The 24,351-nt window shown below is 38.9% G+C and overlaps 1 protein-coding gene across 3 annotated transcripts in view; it reads left to right on the top strand.

Annotated features, from left to right (window-relative positions):
• EPB41L4A (erythrocyte membrane protein band 4.1 like 4A) overlaps positions 1-24,121 on the top strand; it is a 134,967-nt gene extending 110,846 nt beyond the window's left edge. For all 3 annotated transcript variants that reach the window (XM_048931382.1, XM_048931383.1, XM_048931381.1), the window contains 8 exons: positions 1,213-1,260; positions 5,213-5,290; positions 10,554-10,673; positions 15,164-15,211; positions 15,840-15,908; positions 16,786-16,896; positions 17,683-17,764; positions 20,106-24,121. In XM_048931382.1, the coding sequence (XP_048787339.1) occupies positions 1,213-1,260; positions 5,213-5,290; positions 10,554-10,673; positions 15,164-15,211; positions 15,840-15,908; positions 16,786-16,896; positions 17,683-17,764; positions 20,106-20,231 (682 nt within the window). In that variant the 3' untranslated portion in view covers positions 20,232-24,121. The remainder of the gene's footprint in view (positions 1-1,212; positions 1,261-5,212; positions 5,291-10,553; positions 10,674-15,163; positions 15,212-15,839; positions 15,909-16,785; positions 16,897-17,682; positions 17,765-20,105) is intronic.
• Positions 24,122-24,351: the final 230 nt, after the last annotated feature.

The following is a 24,351-nucleotide window of genomic DNA, read 5'->3' as shown; positions in this document are numbered from 1 at the left end:
AATCAGTGACAGCTCACATTAAGAAATGATAGTTCTTACAGTCTGCATGTTACCTGGGGTGATTTGTCCTGCTGACAGGCTGTTTTCATCACCTAAGCTAGCTCAGATGCACTGGTGCTGTGGTCTGCTGTGAAATGTAGATGCATATAGCTACTGTGCTGTATTCACAGTCTTCCAGGACTACTTTACGAGCCCACGCCCCGAAGCTTCTGACATCTCTGATGCAATTCTCTGTTGGGCTTTCAAAGCCAAAGTTTACAAAGAGATCTTTGAAGACACAGCCTTATCTATGAGGAAATCTCAATAGATGAGGAGGTTTTATATTTGTCAGGTTCCTGAGCTGCTCCAACCTTCTTACCTGCCCACTGCTGTCTAGAAAAGCAGTGAAGAAACTCAACCATTGTGTATGTTTAGTGAGCTCATGCAGAAGTTAAATAAAGTAAATCAGTGTCGTTTGTCTCAAGTTGACAGAATTATGTTGATTTTCTGTTGAATATGGCCCTTGTAGGTATAGATAGCAGTGTCTTTATTGATGTGGATTTTCTTATTCATTTATAACTTTGTTGTCAGAAGATATTATTGAGCTCTGTTAAAACAAAGCAATGCAAAAGCAGTGCAAAAAATCTTGCAGCAAGAAAAGAATAATGTTAATGCACTGTGCAGTAGGAGATTGTTTTGAGATGCAAAGAGGTTGTCATCTGGGGTTTACATTTGACTCATTTGCTAGCTAGACAAGTGGTCATGCCAATAACATGTTTTGTCTTGGGCCACAGCACCACCAGAATGATTTTATAAAGTCTTATCTCGAATGTAAGACTGTAAAGGCTGACAGATGAGAGTAGATTCTAACCTAATTAAGTCTTCCTGAGTCTTAGTTGAATTCAAATGCTTTCCTTTTTCAATTGTTTAACAACAATAGCTACACTGTGTATACCGACTTAAGTGGAATTGAGAGGAAAATATCAGGATCAGCTATTCTGAAAACATTAGGAAGCACTAACGGCCGGTTTACTGTGCTCAGCCTTGCAAGTCTGGGTTTTGCAGTGAGTGCTTGAATGTGATCATGCCTTCGCAACTTACTGGAGTTGCCCTGAAAAGTTTAAAACAAGCACATGCCTTTTTTTCTCCATCCTAAATAGTAAAGATGGAAACTTTTGTGTATTTGTGTTATGTGCTCAATTACATTTCACTAACACTCTCTTAATATCACAGGAAAACCCAAAACAGTGGTGAAGATTCAGATTTAAAGCACAGGAGAAGGTAAATATATACACCATAGCAGTCATGAAGTGACAGTGAAGGTACTGACGATATTTTAGTTTTTTGTATCTTCTCCTTTCCTTCATCTCCCCCATTCTCATGAATGTTTAAAAGGCTTAGTGTGTTTCATCCATTTAAGTTTCTCTTTCCAATGCTCTCTAATATAACCTTACCACATCAGCGATTCCTACAACCTGCCCTGCATGTTATTTCCTTTAACTATATTATAAATAGTTTGTGGAAGTTTACTAAAGGCTTGTCTGCAGCTTCAAAGTCAATTCCAGAAGTCTGAGTTATTGAATTTTACATCTACATATTGTGTTTTGACTTGTCCAGCCTCCCGATCCACTTTAATTTCTCTGTTTAGACATCAAGTGTATTGTCACATATATGCAGGAACATATCTGTTCTGCTTAAACTTCATCTCAGAGTGTCTTATACATTTTTACTTTCTTGTTAAGCTTCGCTTCTTTTTGTTGTGCATTCTTGTCTGGATGTCACACTTTCAAATAAAATGCTGGTATAAATCCAGGCGTGTGCTTTCATGACTTCAACTTTTTACATATTTTTTAAACATATTTTTGCATATGGAGTTCTTTGCTGTGACACTGTGCTGTGCTTCTCCTCGTTCCTGTGCTGGCTGTTCGTAAAAGGGCCTAGTGGAGTATATTTTGATGTCTGACTTCTTGAAGCTTGTGAAGGAGGGAAGGCACTCCCAGGATCTGATTCAGTGCACCAACATGGGAAAAGAGCTCTGGCAGAGACACAAACATCTCAGGAACAATCAGAGGAAGTCAGAGAAAGAGCTCATGTACTTTGCACCTAAGATAACATTTTTTTAAAGATGTAACCATTTCAGTCTGCCAGTGATACACCCATAGTGAACGTCAAGAACAGAAAACAGATGATGTAGTTAGGTATTTCAGGTAGGAAGTGCAAGTGCTTAGACGGGATCTGTGCCTGAAGGCTGTACGTTGCCAATGTACAGATTTATTACTGTACGTAGCAGTAGACTTTCTCCACTTCTTCAGTTTGATGACACTACTTAAATTGTAATCAAAAAAGGACTGTATCAGTATGTACTATATGAGCCTCCTCTGTCAGATGTTTCTCTGAAATACCAAATCCTATCCCAGAGTCCCTGCAAGGCTGCTATGTTCTGCCTCTTTTGCCTAACAGACTGTTTCGTGCTCCATGTGTCAGACCATATTGGACGTGATACTTGCTTGAGCAAGAAAATGTGAGGTAAATGATAAAAGCTGCTTTGTAATTGCTTGAGGTTGGGGTTAGCTTTTGTGTTTCTGCACCTGGCTTAGGAAACCACCTTTGTTTTTCTAATTTGCTTTTGATACCTTATTCAGTTCAGTAAAAACTGATGTTTAATATGCAGTAAAAGATAACATTCTGACAGCTAGCACGAGTAAGCTGCCACTCATCTAGCAGCTCAGCAGCCTTGCTGTCTCTCTGCAAGTGCTCTTCTGACAGTGAAAACAAGGTAATTTGATATGCACTGCTCAAAAGGTAGATCAGATTTTCATTCCTGAAAAGCTAGAAAAAAGCTTATCTTGAATTTGAGCAAATAGGCTTATCTTGAATTGGAGCAAATGGCATGTTTTATCTTGCAGTTTTGCTGCCTTGGTAATTTATAGGATAAATTGTTTAAATGAGAGCAAGGAAATACTTGAACTGTGAAATAACAGTGTTGCTGTGATGACCGGGAAATTAAAAAAAAAAAAGTTGCTCTGGTGCTGGTGACCTAGTAATTTTAGGAGTGTCAGTGGTTACAAGGTATGGGAAAGGGGAAGAGAGAGGTGTACTTCAGCGAGAGTAAGGTTGCTGCAGTTGTAGGGCATGTTTTGCTCTTTGAACTCTCTGAGCTTGCTTGAGCCAGTACCTTTTGGATGTTGTCTTTTCATCTTTTCTTCCTTTGAAGCAACACTTTTTCTGCAGAAATATACATTTCTCATATTCTGACCTCCAGCTTCACCCAAAAATGCATTTTTTTTTAACCTGGGAAACTGTCTGTCTTGAACATCTTAATGGATTTAAATTATGAACCATAAAATTTGGAGGCATGAGAGTATTTGGTTCTCCTCTGGAAAGTATTTCACTTTCCTGAGACTATTCCCTGCAGACAAGCTGGGCTGAACTGATTTTCCTAGTCTTTGGTGTATGGTATGCAGTTATTCTGAAATATTTCTGGAAGTTATTCAGTTACTTTAATAAAAGTTATTCAGGTTAATGCTTAGGAGAGAGGGGAGATCAGCCCGTATTCATTTCCATAGACTCTGATTCATTCAGTGATGCACCAATCTGATGAAACCAATTATAATTCACCAGAATCATGGGCATATTTTTGGGACTTCCATGTGATGGAAGGACATCCACAGCAGTGCCCTGGTTTCTTATTCAGTGCCTGGCGGTGTGTCACTGAGCAGTTAGATTTCCTGATGGAGGTGAATGCTGTTCTCAATAGGAAATATCTTTCATCTTGTCCCATTCTGTTTGGGCTCTTCTCTCTAAGCTGTTAGAACATAAGATGAGCAGGTCCATGTCCGTAGCTTTCAACCTCATCATGAAATGCCTCCTCTTACCTGTTACACCAGATCAGCTGTCTTCACCTTCCATCTTATTTGAGGGCGAATGTAACAAGTCTACTCTTTTAACAAAGTGGGTCAGAGAAGAATGAAGAGCCAGGAGAGGCAAGAATGGCAGCAGCATCAGCAGTCACCTGCTTAGCTCTCCTAATTTTATGCTCAGAGACTTATGAAGAAAACTTTTGTGTTCTACTGCAGCAAAAACATCACCAGTCTTAAATCCTGATGTCCAAAATTCTTCTGGACCATCCCATGTTAATTTTGGTAAACTTTTTCTGATCGTCTGTGGCATTTCTTTTGTGCAATTTCATGATTTCACTGAACAGTTGTCCAAACCAGATTTTAATGCTGTATTTTAGGACTTAGTCCAGCAGTATGGTAAAAGAGCCTTTATTTCTATGACGAGAAGGCTCTGACAGTTGTTCTGTCTGCTCCAAAAGGATGATCTGTGGCAATCAGGGATTTAAAAGTTTCTGATGGTAGAGGCCAGGTACTTCTCTGTGAAGAAGTACTGCGAAGAGCTTGCCTGTAGGTAGTCAGATCTTCATTTTCTTCTTGAAGTTCAATATTCAGTGTTACCTGTCGACTTTCTATCAGCCTGGTTCACTAGTCTTTTTCAGTAATAAATAATCAGAGCCATAGGTGTCATTCTACCATTTGAAGTACTGCAGTTGGAGATGGTAAAAAAGGTGCTGCTTCCTTTTTTTTTTTCCTCACACCATCTTTGTAGTTGTGCTTGGGGTTATCTCAAAGCTGTGCTGATAAGCACACATGCCACTCTTTGCCTATAAAGATCAGCAGAAGCACAGTGTTAGTGATGCTTTATCCATACAGCTCAACACGCAGAAAATGATTTGAGCTTATTAGTAGCTCAACTTAAAAGTTACAGATGAACAGAAGAAGACAGATCTAGTGAGTGTTCTGATTTGCCAGCAAAATCAGAATAACCATGTAAAGTTTTTTTTGGGTGTCCCACAGTAGGGGGTAAGAAAGGAGCTAGAATGCATGTAATTTAAAGGCAGAACTTTTTACACCTCAAAGAAGTACTTCACTGTGACATACTCACAAAGAATGCCGAGAGCTAAAATAATTAAGCACAAAAATGCAGTGCAGTGATTCAAAAGGAAAATAGCAGTCACTTGACTCTGCTTCCTTTGAAGCAGAAATTTCCAGTCATATAATAAGCAAAAGATAGTATGACTCTCAGGTGTGGACAAGCCTTCCAGACTCTTGTAACTCTAATTTTCCTAATACTGTCTTTTCAGCACTGTTTATTCCTTGTTGAGAACATCAGCATTTCTTACAAGATGTCAGTGGTTAAGGAGATCCTGAGATATTGCTTTTCTTTTCTCCAGATCACGTTCTCGTTGTAACACCAGCAGTGGCAGCGAATCCGAAAATTCCAACAGAGAGCATCGAAAGAAGAGAAACAGGTGACCTTTTTATTGTTTGGACCTTTTAATTTATATGAAACACAAACAGAGAATGGATCATCTTCAGGCAGTCCTGAGAATAAGAACTAATGTTTTTTTCACATATGCAGTCCCCCCGAAGCAGCATCGAGTTCTTGCTTAAATAAAAAGAGAGAATTGCCGTATCACATATATGCCTTCAGTGAATGCAACAAATATGTACTCTCACCTAATGCTTGGAAAGGTCTCACTAATGAACTGCAAAATCAAATACCAGATGTGTTTATAAGAGACTTTCAGTGTTGATACAAATAAAGTGGATAATGGTGGATTTGATATTCACAGCATATACTTTAACACTTCAAAATTTTCAAACATCTATTTTTAGCAAAAAATATGCTGTTGTGGCAAGTAGAAGAAATAGTTTTGAATGGACCTGAAATTTGATGTTGTCTTTAGATGCTTGCATTTAGTTATGCCAGTATTTTTATTTTCCAAAATGTGAATTGTAGGCCTAAGCACAGAATATGTACAATGATAGCTTTTAATAGGAAAACAGCAATTAACATCAAGTGATGCTAGTATGTTTTGGATCTTATGTTCTGTTTTTCTTGATGATAAGAAGTTGGCATAACAACTAACATTGTAGCATTTTTATATTGCACTTGTGGTAGCAGCATGAGAGTTTATTTATAAAATGTATTTTAGCAAAGCACATAAAACTTCGTTTTGCATAAATAGAGCATAAGAAAAGAGTCACTGGACAAAAGAGAGATTGATTAAAATAAGTTTTTCAAGTCAGTCTCCACAACTTGTCACATTCCTTGTTCTTTCAGCTGCAGAATTATTAGTGATAAATTATTTTCAGATATTTTGAAGCTCTTAAAGATAGGGATTTGTTTGGTATGTTAAAACAGTGGTGAGAAATGTGCATTTTAAGCATAATAACTTTCAAGAGTTGAATAGATTCTATAAAATCCTTAAAATGGCCTCGTATAAAGCTTAGATGAACCATGAGATTTGTTTGGCAATTGTTTAAATTAGAGCAGTCTTCTGAGATACTCAGCTAACAGTGAAGTGCTGTGCATGGAGGTTTTGTTTTCTGGGTGAGATCTGAAGCTTGAGTGAAGTACTGGTATATTTTCAATGATAAGTGGGTGCATTCTGTATTTCATTGTCTTAGTATAATTTTGCCTGCCTTTTTCTCCTGTGAAACATCTAGTTCTGGGAGTTTCACAGGCAAGTCAAGAAAATTAGAGACTGGCCCCAGGAATGTTTTTAAAAGATTTCTGCAATATAAAGATTGAAGTGTGAGAAGACTTAAGTAGTGCTTATCCTTTTCTAAAAAAAAGTGAATGGGTCTTTACCAACCTTAGTAGAAAAGTGCTTACAATTAAAAAGAGTATAATCAATTTGTATGAAAGGACAAGAATTTTTATGTTCTTTTGACATTCTCAGAAATCTAAGATACACTAAAAATGTTGAAGTTGCAAAATCTATTGCTTGTAGGTGGTCACTTGAAATCAGACAAGATCAAAAGTGATTTTCAGTGCTAAAGTAAACAAGCATTATTTATGGAAGGTCAGATACTTGTTCCTTGTCAAACCTCATCAAACCGGGCCTTGAACACCTCCAGGGACAGAGGATCCACAACCTCTTGGGGCAGTCTGTTCCAGCACCTCAGCACTCTCTCTATAAAGACCTTCCCATCCACTGTTTGGTCTCCAGAAGCATTCAGCAGACGTCGGTGAATGTAGATGAGTGCAGCTTTTTCTGCATTTCAATTCCACACCTTTGCTTCATATGCACTTTCGTTCAGATGCCATTCTATCAGACTGCCCCTCTGCTGCCATCTTTTGCACAGCGATATAGTGTAACGGAATGTCAGTGGGAAGGTTCAATCTACTGCCATACCACCGTAATCCAGCTCTGATGTTGTGGGCTGACATAATAAAGTAGGAGGCATTACTTTCAGAGCAGTGCTCATGCTTCAGTTACAGAAGAAATGTCTGCTTTTTTCTTTCTGTAGTAAGCCTTTATCAGATGGATAAAAATATATTGAGCTTTCTTCAGGATTTTCCAGGCTGAGCAGTTCCAGCTCTTCTCACAGCCGGTCTCTTCATCATCTTCATGGCTGTTTGCTGGACACTCTCTGCAATATCCACGTTTTTCTTGTTCCGAGGATACCAGAACTGGATCTATTCTTCCAGGTGTGGCCTCAGGAGGGCTGAGCAGAAGGGAAGGATCACCTCTCTTCAGCTGCTGGTGATAGTCATTCCACTAATTCTGTGCCCTAGACACCGTAGGCCTTATTTGTGGCGAGGGCGCACTGCTAATGCATATTCAGTTTTGTACGTATTTGGCCCCTCTGGGCCTTTTTTACAGAGCTGCTTTCCAGCTACTGGCCCCTAGCATGTCCTGATGCCTGGGATTGTTCCTTCTCAGCTATGAAGTTCTCTTTGCTGAACTTCATGTGACTCCTGTGAGTTCATTTCACCAGTCTGTCAAGGTCTGTTGGGATGGCAGCATGACACTGACATATTAGCCAATTCACTGAATTTTATATTGTCTGCAAACTTGCTGAGGGTACATCATCCATGTCAACAATGAAGATATCAAACAGAATACCAGCATTAACAGTGTGAGATACTAGTCTCCAACTAGACTTCATTCCACTAACCAAGAATGTAAGCTGGTCACGTTCCAAGAGTTCCAGTCAATGGCTTGATGTCCTGGTAGAGACTAGTGACAAGTGGGGATTAGTATTGGGACCAGCACTATCATCTTTGCTAGTGAAGTGACATGGACATTGAGATTGAGTGCAGTTTTATCAACTTTGCGAACAACACCAAGCTGTGTGGTGTGATTGACACACTGGAGGGAAGAGATGCCATCCCAAGGAACAAGCTCGAGAAGTGGGTCTGTGCAAACCTCATTAAGATCAACAGAGCTAAGTGCAAGGTGCTGCGTGTGGATTGGGGTAGTACCAAGTACAAACATATGGTTGGTGGAGAATGGATTGAAAGCAGCCGTGAGGAGAAGGACCTGAGCGCTGGCTTTCTCGTAAGTGCCTGCTTGCAGCCCAGAAAGCCAACCAAGAAAGTCTGGGCTACATTAAAAAAAAAAGGCATAGCTAACTTGGGGAGTTAGCACAGGATGGTGATTGTCCCCCTCTGTTCTGCACTTGTGAGGTCCTGCCTGGAGTACTGCATCCAAGACTGGGGCCCTCTAGCTAAGAAAGACAAGGAGATTTGGAGGGCCACAAAGATTATCAGAGTGCTTGATCACCTCTCCTATGAGGAAAGGGTGAGAGAGGTGGGCTTGTTTAGCTTGGAGAAGGCTCTGGGGACACTTGGCTGTGACCTTACAGGACTACAGGAAAGATGGAGAGAAACTCTTTTTCAGGGCATATATAGATAAGATAAGAGGGAATGGTTTAAAATTAAAAGAGGGTATATTTAGAGTAGATGGTAAGCAGGCAGATCCAGCCCCCAGTGTGGCAGCACTGGTCTGACAGCCTCATGTCTTCTTTTTGTTCAGGTTTAAGTGATGGCCATATGTAGGAGGCAGTTCATACTGTTTGTGCCATGTGGGATTATTGCTGTCTCCACAAAGTGGATTATTCAGGATGAAAATCACAGTTCATTACTTGTACTGTGTGAGTTCTTCTACAAAAGCTTTAGATAGATGCTTATGTTAATCCCTACCACCAGATTAGAGGTTTAAAAAAACTGCTCAGAAATCAATACCTGATATTGTGGTCTGTTCCAGATGCTTAGTGCCATTTGTTAGAGTTACGATTGTTTACAGTACTTAGGGACCTAGCTCAAAACTCATTATGCATGTGGGTGAAGATTTTATGGAAGCAAAAGCAGCAACCTGCTTTGTCAGTTCAGCCCAATACAATTAAATATGTAGAATCACAGAATTGCGTAGGTTGGAAGGGCCCTTAAACATCATTGAGCTCCAGCCCCCTGCTGTGGATAGAGTAAATTTAACTAGAAAGGTACATATTTACTGAAGAGCAACAACAACAGCATGCTGTACATTTTTCATGCAGTCTTGTCTCCACCAAGTAAAACACTTACCTCTGATAGTTTCTTTGCTTGTTGTGAACTTCCCATTTATTTTTTTTTCTGTTAAGCTTCCCTAGTTTCTTCAGTATGCTGGTCATACTTTTGTTCTTTTGGAGTGATATTTTCCAGGGTTATTTATATATAAATCACTGTTGAATTTTAAATTCACAGCCGTAACTAAACACATCGACTTATCCCAGCTTAGCATTTTATCATCGCAGCAGTATTTGCAACCCAAAGCTCTGAAGCTTCTGCAGAGCTTTTAATGGCCAACCATTGTTGCGCCATTTGTCCTGACTAGCTTTTCCATGATAGAATTATGTCAACTTGCTATCAAACATGTTCATCCTACAGAATATTGACATTTGTTTTAATCTTTAATAAATTGCAGTAATGGGATTCATGACTTTGGAAGAAAAAGAATCACATGTGAAAATCGATTCATACTGTAATATCTTAGATCCAAAGAATTTGGATACTTCAGTGTATGAAATAATTCACAGAATTTAAGATTTCATGTTCCTTTCTATCTTGTTCCACCATTGTTTGAGTAATGAGTTTATCTGCACCTCTGAGCAGGACTCATCTCATGCTTCACAACCATCCACAATGAGTAGAGCTGGAGTTTAAAGCTTTCCTCCTTCCCCGGTTTTTTGCCTCTGTCAAATAAAATCAGGAGATTATCTTTGTCTCCTTTGTGATGGGATATTCCCTTTCACTTTGGGCTTTATGCCTGTTCCAGAGACTGGAGGTGCTCAATGGGAAGTGTTGCTAAGGCCTTGGGTGACAGAGGAGATGAGTAAGTTGTAATAATACTGGAGTCTTGTATCACAGTATCGGCCTTATGCTTGCTGTAGATGAGGAGGTCTTCAGCACCTAAGTGGGATAGCAGAAACGTTCCAGATGTTTGACTTGGGGGGGGCGGGGGGGGGGAGGACAGGTTGAATTTGAGTTGTAGGTCTGTTTTTAATGTCTGGACTGATTCATTTCAGCTTAAGCTATTTCTAGATAACAAATTAGTGAGTCTATTTTTTATATAGGCTCTTGCATTTTATGTATTTTGGGAACATGAATCAAAATTTGGCAAGATAAAATGTAAAAGTATTGCTTTGCAGGAGATGAATTTTTGAGGAGATAAATACGCTCTTGATGCTTTTGAGCACTCTGTGTTGGAAACATCAGACTAAGTTCCGATACTTTTTCTGCAGATTACGGCAAGAAAATGACATGGTTGACTCAGCTCCTCAGTGGGAAGCTGTGCTACGGCGACAAAAAGAGAAAAGCCAGGCAGATCCAAACTACCGGCGATCCAGGCACAGATCTCGATCGTATGTACCCCTTGACCACCCTGATACTTGGTGCTGAGACTAATTTTTGTCTCCATTTTCATAGCTTAAAGTTTGTTTCTTTTTTTTTTAATGAGACATAGTATTTAGTGTTACATTTTCAAATGTTGGAATTTCTACTTAACTGGATTTGTGCAGTCTTGTTCACTTTCAGCTGCACAAAAGTCAAACTTTACTAGGTGTAATTACACAATGATAAATTACTAAAAATAAGAGATATTAATGCTTAATTGTATGGATGCCACAAAATGCAGTTGATCAATTTTGATTAACTTTTTTTAAAAAACATTATACTGGCTTAGATTAAATTTATAGCAAAGTCGTTTTTTTTCCATATGCCAAGTAGATTTCTTTGCAAGGGCATTACGGGCTCCCTCTTGTGGCCAACTGAGAGTAAGATATGGGTTTTATTTCCAGCGCGGCAACATTCTGCTGCGTATGTCCCTAAATTACTACTAGCAAAGAGTGATGTTATACAAAAGAAGAAAAGATTGCAGATGATGCAAAGAAAGGAGGAATCCTAAAGGTTTTGGGTGACTCCTCCTTTCTTCTCCTTGTTGTGTTAGCAATTATTATATTCCTCCCTTTGTCTCTTTCTTCAGTTAAAACAGAAAAAAAAAAAGGAAAACCAGCTTAAACTACGATGTATGGTGTAGATATGTAATGTATGAAAGCGTGAATGGAAAAAGTAAATTGTGAATTCCTTCAAAAGTGTTTTTCAAAAAGTTTAGTAAAAGGCCTTTATTTGATTGTTACCCAACTACATTAGGGTATAAGAACATTAATTTGATTTAGTTTGGCCCAGCTGTTTGCTTCCAGGATTGAATGCAGGTCAGAAATAATTCCCTAGAGTGTAAGGTATGGTTATTTTCATTTTTAGATCTGGCCATATGGTTATCTCAATCTGCACATTTAACATCGGATAGAAAACCATCATTTTAATAATACAGTTGAGCCTTTCACATAAAGTTCATTATTTCAGTCTGCACAAGTTAAGGGTCATTCTGAAAGTGCAAAGTAATGGCTGAAACATTTTTATGGTGTCTGGCACACTGTGTTTCATTTGTTTGATAATGAGTGGTATTAATCATTGTTGGTGGCAGGGTTTGGTGTCTCCTCAGTCTCAGGAATAAAAATACTTAACAAGAATTTGACCTTCTGTCTTTTAAAGGAATCAGAGATATAGAGAGCTCCCAATTCTAGTTCTACGGGGTTTATTTTCAAGAATTTGTGTGAAACATCTGTGTAGCCAGAGGGCTTTTTTAATTAAGAAAGCCATTAAAATTCCATGGCTATTTAAATTTACTATTTGTGAATCACATTGCAATATTAATAAGCCTGCAGATCCAGACACAAAACATATTGTAGGCCGTATTAAAATGTAGGGCTGTTTGAGCCAGTAAAAACCAAACAGAAACAAAGAACTCTGGAGACTCACCACTTAGAGAATTCCCATTGGATTTCTTGCACATTAGTGAATCTGATTAGTGAACAAATTGTTTGTAAACTGTTGTCCATTCAAAACTCAATTCACATATTGCAGTAAGACAATCTGAGCATACGTCCAAACAATGATTTGTATAACAATTCACAATAAAAAGTTGTAAACAAAGTGAAAGAGAGGTACTGTGGTTTGACTTTGAAAATATAATGTCATAGGCTGTTCAGAGCTGTACAAACACAACTTTTTAATGCAGGACTTACAATACCTGCATTATACTCTAACAGGACATTTCCTTCTTCAGACTTTTCTTCATTTCAGAGTGATAGTGTTCCTACTGCCTTACAAGGAGACAGGAACAGAGCTTTCATAGAAAAATGCTTTTATTCAGGTACTCCATGTGTATCATATTTCTGAATATTCTTTTGTTGGGAGCTAAGCTGAACAAATGCTGCAAGGTAATTCCAGTAATGTAACACTTCTTAAGCAGGTGGAAAATAAATAATGTTAAGATGAGAATTCCTGAAAATATTTCCTTGAGGAATTATTGTTTTCAGCCACTTCCCTTTGTGATATTCTTTTCCCTCATGGCATACCATGTTTGACTGTACAGGAATTTTGCAACAGTGGCTTCCTTATTAGTGGAGGTATGGGGTGGAAGGAAGAGGAGGAGTGAGAGATGGTGGAGGTCAGCCAGAGCTAGCAGGGAGGCAGAAGACAAAATTCCTAAAAGATGGGGAAGTGCAGATGACTTCTTATTTAACGTACTTTTAAGTTCTCTTCCCATACTGCCTCAGAATTTAGCCTTTCTTACTGCAGCTGAGGCCTCCTGGTGATTGGTGAGACTGTGAGACTTACAGCCACATCTTGAACAACTGTATTTACATAACTGCCTAAGAGCAATGAGCTGATCTGATGGGTTAGTGGTATGCACAGTGCACTGCTTTGTGGGAGTCTGGACTGTGGGGGTGACCCTGAGGCTGTGCTTCCTCAGGCAAACTAGGGCTTGTAAGCATTACAAAGCCTCCCTGGAGAAGCTGGCATTTTTCACGGAGCCTTTGCATTCCCCACTGCCAGATTATTCAGTATGAGGAGGATGCCTGTCTTGCTAGCCCCCGGGTGAATACAGCAGCTGCTGCTCTGTGAGCAAGGGATTGCAGAGAAGGAGAAACCAATTCAGAATTGAGGGGTGGAAAAGGCTATGAAAGGTTAAAAGCCAGTAACAAGCTTCTACATCAGACAGTTAAAAAAAAACATGGACTGGTCTAAAGAGAAAAGTCAAAGTAAATGCAAGAAGTGAGGTGAGATGGGAGAAATGAAAACATAAGAAAATGAAATACATTACAATAAACACAAGTACACAGAGAAACAAAAACCTCTGAACACTAATAAAAATCATACTGCAAGCTACTTGTAGTGGCTTTACCTGTGGCTGTGGCTGTTAATTACCATCAGGAGAAGCTGAGAAGTAAGGGCAGACAGGGAGGCTGCCTGGGAACAGCTGCCCCTTGCAGCGCAAGAACATTATGGATCAGTTCATGTTATCCTGTGAGGGACTAACAGGATTCTCTTCTGTCTCCCTCTGGTTTTGCAAAGCATTAAACTGGTATTTTCCAGCACCTCTACACCTGTAAAATCTAAAAAGTAAAATTAACATCCCTACACAATCTGCTTTCATACCAGCTGTATAACATGAACTAAAATACACATGTTTCTGAAATGAGATTATTCCCAGACTGAAGTCTGGGGTTGATCTGAGCACATCAAAGGAAGAAGTAGTGGAACAGGGACTGAAAACGGTTTTGGAAGTGATGCCAACATAGCTCTGTCATGGGGCAGTGGAAAGCCAGTCTAGCAGATGCTAAAAGGCTCATGTCCGTCCTGCTCTCAGATATCTTCATTAGTATCTGGATTATTTCACTCCAAAAGCATCTTGGACTATGACAGCCTCTTTTGTTTGAAGAAAAAAAAAAGAAAAAAGCTTTATCATGAGATGATGTAAGAATCAGTGAGAAACTGTAGGAGCATTTATGCATACAGAATCCCTCTAGAAGTGGCATCCCTTACATCTCACATAAGATGATGTAGAACAGTCTAGCTGTTCTAACTACACAGAGTTAGTATAGTCCCAATGAAAGGGTTATCTGATGCAAATGCCATCCCTGCCAATGTGTAGAGTGCTTATTTAATCTATTATACAATTTGAGATTCAGCAGCAGTGAGGATTTCACATTACCCCCGCAGTGATGTAGAATAAGCAAAAGAAAAGAAAGGAGACCCAGTGTGGATGCAGTATTTTCTGTATTTCACTGGAAAATATAAGGCTTGCTACTCAGTCTTGCCTTACTGTATTTCTGTATGCGTGTTGCAGAAATTACGATTTTAGCTAAGTAATTGCTCTGAATTAAATACATGCTAACATACAGAGCTGGTGTGGGATGTGTGGTTGTGTGAGGGAAAGTTACTGGCTTTTAGGGGGTGGCGGTGGGTTTTTTTTGGTTTGTCCCAGACATGAAGTGCTAAGTAAACTGAGAGAAACCTCAATTGGAAGTGACCAGAAAGCAAAAACTGTGCTATGATACCTCAGCAGAGCAGTGGATCCTGTACTAGTGAGCACTGGGATGACTGCTGTGTCAGACTGGCATAGTCTGTCCTCTCTCCCTGTTCACAGAGAGCTCCTTGGGCCACAAGGTTTCTCCTTTACAAAAGTTATTCCAAAACAGGTTGTCATCAGCTGGGTAACTGGGTAGCAGTGGCTGGCTTGCAAAGAGGAGCCTTCCGTCATCGATATTTTAAGTATATTTTTCACTAGTGAAACAGGACTTGTAGTTTAGAGGAAATAACTTTTCAATTACATTAAAGCAATGAAATTTAATGTATTTTCTGAGTTAACAAATGTTACATGTACAAGTCACAGGTGGACTATGCTTTCAATGATTTCCGTTCAGGCTGTGTTCTTAACATTGATTATTGAACAACAGTGTGTCAGATGATGGTTTTCACAGTTTACTGTCTTTGTTGGTGTTTGTAGGAGAAGCCCAGATGTACAAGCTAAAGAAGAACTGTGGAAACATATTCAGTAAGTATAGCATCTGAATGACTGCTGCACTGTCCCTCAAATGGTTAATCACATCCCTTTCTCTGTGGCTGTGGGTCACCACTTCTGGATTTGGTTAAGTGCCATGATAAATTATGCAGGTGTAAATGACTTGTAGAAGATTCTGTAGAATACCGAATGCAGTAAATACAGATGTCTATTGTATGTAGGTGAACTATAAAGAAAAATACAGGTTTTAGAGCAGGGGCTTGCAAAATGTCTGTCTATCTGTAATGGTGATACTTTTGGGATGAGGCCACCTATTATATTATGCCTAAAGATTAACCTTCCAAAGATTAATCTTTGGAAAGATTAACCATTCCAAAGCATATCTGATCTTCAGTATACACAGCATTTGATACTGTGAAACTGAAAGATCAGACTGTGAGAAGCTGAGAGTGAAACAGGATGTGACATGCAGATGGAGCAACAAAGGTGATATTAGAGACATTTCTTAATAGGTTTCTATTTGTTGTCGAGATAGTCTCAGGGCTGACAACAGCTTGTTTCAATAAATCTTTCCAGTCTAACATAAATAGTAATAACAAAAATAATGGGTTTGAAGTTGGGAGCTACTGTTAGACTTTTTACTTTGCCTAATGCATTCTAGGAAGGAACTTGTGGATCCATCTGGACTGTCTGAGGAGCAATTGAAAGAAATACCGTACACAAAAATAGAGTGAGTTTCTATCAGGATTTTTCATTGTGAATATAAAAGCTTACTTTTCTTTTTTTAATGTGAACTTTGTTATACTGAACTAGGATTGGGTTTATACTTAATCCCTAAAATTTTATCTACCCCAAATGTATAGCTAGCATGGGTTGGATGAGAACACTTCATCTTTTTAAAGCCTAGTATTTTCTTTACCAAATATGAAAAAAAATCTTAATCTCTTGCTGTGTGCCACACACTTATGAACCTGCTGTATGTCTGTATGTTCTGTATGTACATCACTGTGTACACAAGTCTGTTCTATGTGCTGTGCGTTATAGAATCAGGGAGAATTGAATGCAAATAACCAATTTCTTGAACTTAAGCTTTCTTCTTACATGTTTATTCTGGCCATTTAAAGCACTGTTTGACTTGTTCAGCCCCCTTGCTTATCACAGGCAGCTGCCGTGGCATAGCCCTTTTCCTTAAGAACAGGCATCTATTTTGCTGCGATAATTGCCCATTTGGGATGCCATGTCTTAGTGCAGGCAGCTGCCTGTGACAGAAATGGAATCACACTTTGCATTATAATCTGCTTCCTCAGAACCACTGAACAGAAAAGGGTGATATTAAAGCTGCATATATTAAGTCATTCTGTATTGAATACTTCCAAAAACTGATGTGCTTGTCTGTGACCAAGGCACTTAGTAAAGCATTGAATTCCAGGTACAGACTCAAAAGGGCAGCATCAGCTATTTAAATTCAGCCAGTGTAAAAAGCTGCCTCTTATACTATAAAAAATAATAAATAAAAGGGAGGGTCTCTCAGCTGGCAGCTGCATTTTGTTTCTATTCCGAAGGTCTGATATACTGACCTGCTGTTGTGAATTTTGTGTCTCTCCTAGGACTCAAGGCGACCCAATACGCATTAGGCATTCACATTCACCTCGAAGTTACCGTCAGTATCGGCGCTCCCAGTGCTCTGATGGTGAAAGATCTGTTCTGTCTGAAGTGAAGTACGTGACTGGGATTATGAGCAAAGTACTGTTTTATTCTAGCTCAGAAATTGTTCAGAGCCCACTTGCAGTTAGATTAGAAAGGGCATACATGTGATTGTTTGCTGCTGTAGGATGCAGTTTAACCTGTAAATAGTACCTCTTCAGACCTATGTGACTCAAAGAAGTACAAAAGCATTTCTGGTCTCTTTTGGCCACAGAGGCTTTCTTGGTCCACTTAGAAAAGGGAAAATGTGAAAAATAAACCTTTGTTGTTCCTTGGAGGTAAATCTTGAAATTTCTAAAGAGAGAATTCATGATCTGCTTTCCAAATACATACATCTGTAATTAGAATCAAAATGTCATTTATATTAAGATGCTTCACAGGAAATACAGTGTACTCAACAGTGAGTAGGTCAGTCTTTCCAAAAAGACTGATTTGTAGAGAAAATGTTTGTACTCTGCAGCAAGAGGCTTGAGAGGCTAGGTTCAGTTAGGTGGGATCCTGGGAGACATGTGGCATACGCATGATTCCAGGTGGGCTCATCTCATGTGAAAATGAACTGTCCCTCTAGACCAGGAGGTAAGAGGCACTGGAATGAAGATGGGATGAAAGGTGCCGTGGAGATTCCTCCACCCACTGACTATTGATAGTCAGCATGATAGCTTCTGGATGGCTAAACTCACGTGTGGGTCTTCCACACTTTGCTTAGGTAACTTCCTGGGTCAGTTTCAGTATTATTTTTGTGTACACTTTATAGTTTACTTCATTACAGCAGTATCTACTTTGTAATATCCTAATTCCAGTGCGAAAAATGATCTGGTGCCTCCGCTGCCTGTTACACGATCCTCAGATGTTAAAGGTCCCAGCATCCAATTTACTCAACAGGTTAGTAATTATACATCCTTTAAAATTTTCCATTTTTCATCTGTTTATTTATTTGATACAGAAGGGAATCTAGTGCTTTATTTAAATAAGTTCTTTGTTATTCAATGATAGTTAAAGCTGGCACTTTTTTTTTCCCCAAAGCAGGAAATTTTACATTTTGCAGTCTGTTTTGTTTGTTTCCAAATACATGGAATTCTGTAGCACATGCCTGCAGTGGACACGTGTGTCTGCTGTTAAAGATATTTTCTCAGTTTAAGTTTGATGCATTCGTAAGAACATAAGTTCTCTAAAGGAAGATAATCAGCTCTCAAAATTCATTAAAATGTACAGGTTTGTTCAGGCTTTGGTTGAAAGTGAAGTCCACTGTCATTTTTTTTCTCCTCCTCTTACTGCTTGGGCCTGAAGTATTTTTTTTTCTTTTTTTTTTTTCAAATGCTGAATAGTTTTTAACTGAGTGAAATCTCAAAAGGAGACAACTTGCCATAAGTGTAATCACTAGCTTTTATCAGAAGCTATGGTAGCATTCCTTAGATTGGATAGCTATATAAAAGTTAAAAATTGAGGAGGAAATTAATATTCAGAAAGCACTTGCAGTTCTGTTATACTAGTAATCTAAAGGAAACATACAAGGAAAAATTCCAGACATATTTCCAACTAATTTCCTGGTATTTGAAGGGTATCTGCTATTTCTCTAAGAATTACTTGCTGTTCTACCTGGAGGAAGTTTTTCCAGCCAAGCTGTGTAGTTACAAGAAGCTTTTTTACTTAAATACTATGTTTTATATACCCGGGTAAAGTTGTATTGGCAGGCTGCAGAAATCTTCCTTTCTCCTAGACTGTTTATTATTGTTATTAGTATTTGTTTGATTTTTTTGCTATCACTGCTGGAAATGAGATGTTATATGTATGACATGGCATGTTCTATAAAAAAATGAGTGTGATTCATAATTCATGGAATCATGGAACACTCTCAATGGGAAGGGAGCCACAAAGATTAAGCCTAGCTCCTGGCTCCAGCCAGACCAGCCAGAATTCATACCTTTTGAGAGACACTCATACCATTGTCCAGGCACCCGCAGAACTCCGGCACGGAGGCCGTGCCCACCTCCCTGTGCAGCCCAGCCCATGCCCACCGTCCTGTGCTGCAGACCCTTTACAGAGCAGAGCTCAGCGCTGCCCCTCCGCTCCCTGTGCAGAGCTGCAGCCGCTGTCAGGCCTCCCCTCAGCTCCTGTGCTCCGGGCTGAACACACCCAGGGACCTCAGCTGCTCCTCACACATCTTGCCTCTTATGCCCTTCCCCGCCTTTGTAGCCCTCCTTCCTAGCTCTCCCCTGTAGGCCTCCTTCCTAGCTCTCTGATAGGTGTATGTCCTTGCAGCTTTGTGTGCCACAATAAAACACCCAGTGCTTGAGGTGAGGCTGCACTGCACGGAGAACTACTCTGAATGCTCTGCATGATTGTCAGCAAAATAACACAAAATTGTCATTTAGAAATCTAAGCAATATAATTTCAAATATGAAATAAAAATAACAGGAAACATAAAAAATATCTCCTTCCCACAGCTGTCCTCATGTCTATTAATCTGGCATACTGATATACAAGAGGTGTGTGCTCATACTCCATATAGTGTGCAAACTGCACAGAATTTAATTGGCAATGCTTGCCCTAGTTTGTCGTATAAACAGTTAGAATCACTTTAAGTTCAAAGAACTTTAGAACAGCAATCAGATTTTTTTCACTTCAAGACTAGCTAACTTCAAGGATAGTAGCATTCATGCTTATGATGGAAGAATTCTGTAAGAATTTGCTTCAGGAGGAAGGGAGAAGCTGGCATACTTAAGACAAAGCAAATTTATGTTCTTTATTTCAATAAGTAATTTGTGTGGTTGATTCCTGTTCAAAATCAAAATCGGATTATTTCCATTATCCAGTACTGTGTGGCTTAAATGGCCCTGGAAGAAATTAATATTACAGTGTTCAACATCCATAACCACCTCTCATTTCACTCTGCCCCAGACCTCCTTACAACAGTGGCCATTAATTCCCACCGAATACTGCTTGCTGTATTTGGCTAAATACCAAATAATTAGTTGTGGAATTTCCTGAGCAAGGAATATGAATTCAAATAGCACAGAAGAGCAGCAGCTGGGAGGGGAAGGAGGAGGCAAGAGAGAGGAAAAGGTTCTGTTTGATCTAGCGTAAAGACTTTCATATCCCTAGCGTATGTATCTGTAAACTGCCATATCCTTCACCTACAGCAGTCATAGCTTCAGTTATCAAAATATGGTATTTAAATTCTGCTGTGCTCTTTCAACAAGATATTTTTATTTGTTCCCTTCAGAGACGGAATGGATCTAAAGACAGCCTTTTAGAAGAAAAGTCTCAGCTATCTACTAACATCGATATTAAAACCACCACTAAAACGATAAAAACTGTACAGGTGTCACGCTTGAAGGCAGAGACTTGACTGCTTCACTGGAGGATGTTCTTTGGGAAATATGTGTGTGTGTGTTTGTGCGTGCAAGGGAAGGAACTGAAGTTGAAGTGATGGCAGTTTCTACAGGACATTCAGAAACACAGCCTGCTTGCTGGGAAGGCCAAGCAGTGCCTTTACCACCTGGACCATTGTAGGGGCACGACTGAGGAGAAGCTGACTAGTGAGACAACCAGAAAATCCTCACAAAAAAGAATGATCAGCAGTTACATTTACAGAAAAAAATAGCTGCAGAAAAAACATGCTTTATGGTCTCCTCTGTAACTGAATAGCCTCTTTCCAAAAAATGACTATTAACTAACTTGATCGGGACCAGATGCTTCAAGAGAAGCAAAATAAGTCATATTTTTGGCCAGTTGTGCAATACAGTATGATTTGGAAAAAGAATCATCTTCACAGTTCCATCTGGTGATCAACTTGTGCCCTGATACATAAGGACTGCTAACTCTTACACAGTTTATAGCACAACAAGAGATGCTGGTGTTTTTAATACTGTTGTCAACAGAATCCATTTTTTTAGCTCAGAAATAAGTGATGCAGTAAAGCCTTGTAGCAAAGAGTTCCACAAATTGTACAGACTTAACACTCACTCAGCAATTTTCAGTGTTCTGGATGATGAATGTCCTTATGTCCTTCTGTGTAGAGGGCTAATTTAACTGAACATTCCATACCATAAAAATATGTCTGTCATTTTATGGTAAACCATACTGGAAAAAATAGGGGATATGTACTTATCTATTGTATTGTTTAGCGATGCACTTAAGTAATGATTAAACAAAACTGGTAGAGTAGGATTTAAGAGAGCTAGGAAATAGCTCTTTTGATTTTTATTTTTTTTTAAATGACTAGACTAGCAAAGCCTGCCTTAATCTCTCTTAATATAAAATAATCAATGCTGATACCTTCTGTTACTCCTCTCTGAGCCATTTCTATGATGATAAAATGACAAAGGCAGTATTTCAAGTATGATTGTTGTAACTTTTTTCCTCTTTTCAGGGTAGGCAGAATAATTGTTAATTATGCTGCAGACTGAGCATGTTATCTTACACTGCAGATCTGAATCGATGCCTGGGTCTTCTCATGTCCTGTCACTTTGTACAAAATGCAGAAGCCATTCTTCTGCCACCCATTTGTCCACAGTTGGGGCAGCCTGGATTTGCTAATTATGAAACTTAGCAAAACATTTTTTTACATTTGTCCTCCATAGGGTCAGCGTGTTAACTTTAGTGATTCATAGTGATCCTGTCTTCTGCCCCCAGCAGCATCATACCAGGGGACTACAGCCCTTTCAGAAAAGCAATACTATTTGTGAACTGGAGTATATATATGGCACCAAATTTATGCTTTACAAAAGGCACAGCATTTTCCCTAACAAAAGTGAGAAGTAAAATCTTGCATAATGTATTTTATTTTTCACAGTTTTCCTAAATTCTTTTATGAACTGAGGTGGTCAAATGGATGCTGCTAGCTGGGATGGTAGACATAATATGTTGTAAACTCCCATTACAACAGATTTGTCTGCAGGCTGAGAGATACTACATTGTTGCAGGCAAGGCAGATTCACCTGGTAATATCTTTTCTCTCAACAAGTACTTGGGACAGTGCTGCATGTTCAGTAAACAGTTTTAAGAGAAGGAAAACAATTAGAACCCAGCTGTGGTGCAAATGCTGTTTTCATGGATGCTTTTCTGAATTTCATGGAGATGACATTCTAGGAGACTGTTGAGCTTCGCTTAAGTACTTGCTCAGATTGCTTTAGCTTTTAGCTAAAGCAATTGCTTTAAAGCTTTTAGCTAAAGCAATTTCTTTTAACGGTAAGACTGCTAAAAAATGCCCTGAACTGTCAAGTGGTTTTTATCAATCGCTGTTCCAATTTAAAGTGACCCTTTAATGACTTTGATAAGCATTCTTACAAGTGCTGTTAAAAAAGCAGAAGAAAAAAAACAAACAACAAAAACAAACAGAAAAAAACCACCCCAAACAAACAAACAAACAAAAAATAAAAATAAAAAAAGGAAAACCTAGCACTGTGCAAAGATTCTGGTGAGGTCATCACAATCTTTTGCAAGACTGCGAGACTACTGAAATCCAACAAACCACACAAGAACTAGTTACAGTCTCTTGTAATCAAAGCCACTCACGTGTTCAAGAAAATGTTCCGAGCTGGAGGACTGCACACTTTGTAGTTTGTTGCTTTCTAAATCACAGCTATTGTTCTGGATTCCTTACTCAGGTACAGGCAAGTAGAACACATTTGCTTCTTTGGGAGTATTTGTGTTATTATTGTGCATTATCTGTACATAATGGCTGTATCTTGCCAATCTTCAAATATTATGGATCAGGAAGAAAACTGCTCTAAGGTTTACATCCTACCTAATGTTTTCTGTTTGCTGTCATCTGCCTGGGAGCTTTTGTGTATTGTTGGTTGATACCATCAGCCAGATTTGTGGCATATTATTTACCCACTACATGAGAAAATAGGCTTGTACCTAGTCTGCTGTTGGTAGATTTTAATTCTCAGTTCACAGTTGTTTTCTAGCCAAGCCAAATTGTTTGCATTTAAATGAAAAACTTGCAACGTCTTGGATTTGAGTTAGCTGTATTCCGTATGAGATCATTTAGAAAGCAGGATTTTAGCATGTCTGACTATGAGTCTGGAGAACTACTGTGTTTTTTTCTCAGCACAAGGGAGTCCAAATTAAGCACATGTGTTACATGATAGTATTGGTGGTGAGACAAACCAAAACATGGATGTGACTGTCGGCTAATGAAACAGAAAAAAAAAGATATTCCATAAACATGCACTTCCTTTCCCTCCTGGTTTCTTTTCTTTAGTCATTTTAGGAGAGGCACATTTTCTTGTGAGATTATAAGATCTGTGTGAGAAACGTACAGGAAATCGGTCACGAAAAACACTTTTTTCAGCACAGTTACAGTAGCCCTGCGGTTCTTTAGCCCTAAAACAAGGATGCATCTCTCACTTACAGCTGTGAGCTACACTATACTGTCCACAGTTGCTAACTACCTTTCCTAGCTTCCTGGGCCTGCACTGCCTAGAGGCAGTTGTGTTCTCAGAACGGGAGTTTGGAAGTATTTGCACAAGACTAGAATCAAGCAAAGTTTACACAGAGGCTGGATGTCATACAGACTTGTCATAAAATGGACAAGTAACTGATAAAAATATGGAAAGTTCTTAGCTTAACTGTGCTTCTAGTCTGCTGAAGTGACCTCTGATGAACAATTTTAATGTTGTGCCTCTGTATTTGCCTGAGACTTCTGTAAAGGCAAATAAGCAATCTGCAGAACTTCATAACTACACCAACACTGTAGACATATTTCCTTGTAAAACACATTTTATATGATAAAGAGGGTTTACTATCTGTACCACAAAACTTACAAAAATTTTGGCACAGCTTTGATTAGTCCCCCTGCTTGCTGGCTGATTTATTTCGTTGGGAGCTAGCCTTGACCTGCGGTTTTCTGTACTGCACTTCTTATCAATGACTCTCAGATTACAACTCATATTCTAAGAAAGCTTATTGTATTGAAGATGTTGGTTAAAAAAATCATTACAAGTTGCCAAATCAGTCATCTTTATGAAGGTGAATAGTGGACTGAATATATAGCAAATTTTCTTTTGGGAAAGCCTGTTTAATTCAAAGCTCTCTAGAAAGATGTTTTAAAACAACATACTAAAATATATCAGTCATGTGATTCATATGCTCTGTGTACATTAAGTATTCATGAAGCAACAATGTGCTTTATTTTAAACTGAATTTGATAGATGGCTGTGTCGATAATTGTGTCCAGGTTATTTAAAAAAGTCAAGTAAAACTTGAATTTTTAGGGCATTCCATGGTTGCCTGTGTGTCTTATTTACTTTACACAAAGGAGGAAAACCTTATAAACATGCATTCATTTGACAGCACCATCTGGTAAAAACAGGTGTACTACCAATTAATATGCACTTGAGTATACAGCCTCTCCAGATCAAGTATTTTTCCTGGTAGCAAAAAGTTGACAGCCTTATATTTCATACTTTCAGTACATATACATGGTACAGATTCTTTCCTTACCTAAAAAATCACCAGAA

Source organism: Lagopus muta, chromosome Z (assembly GCF_023343835.1).
Source record: "Lagopus muta isolate bLagMut1 chromosome Z, bLagMut1 primary, whole genome shotgun sequence".
NCBI classification, from domain to species: Eukaryota; Metazoa; Chordata; class Aves; order Galliformes; family Phasianidae; genus Lagopus; species Lagopus muta.
This window is presented reverse-complemented; position numbering and strand designations above follow the sequence as displayed.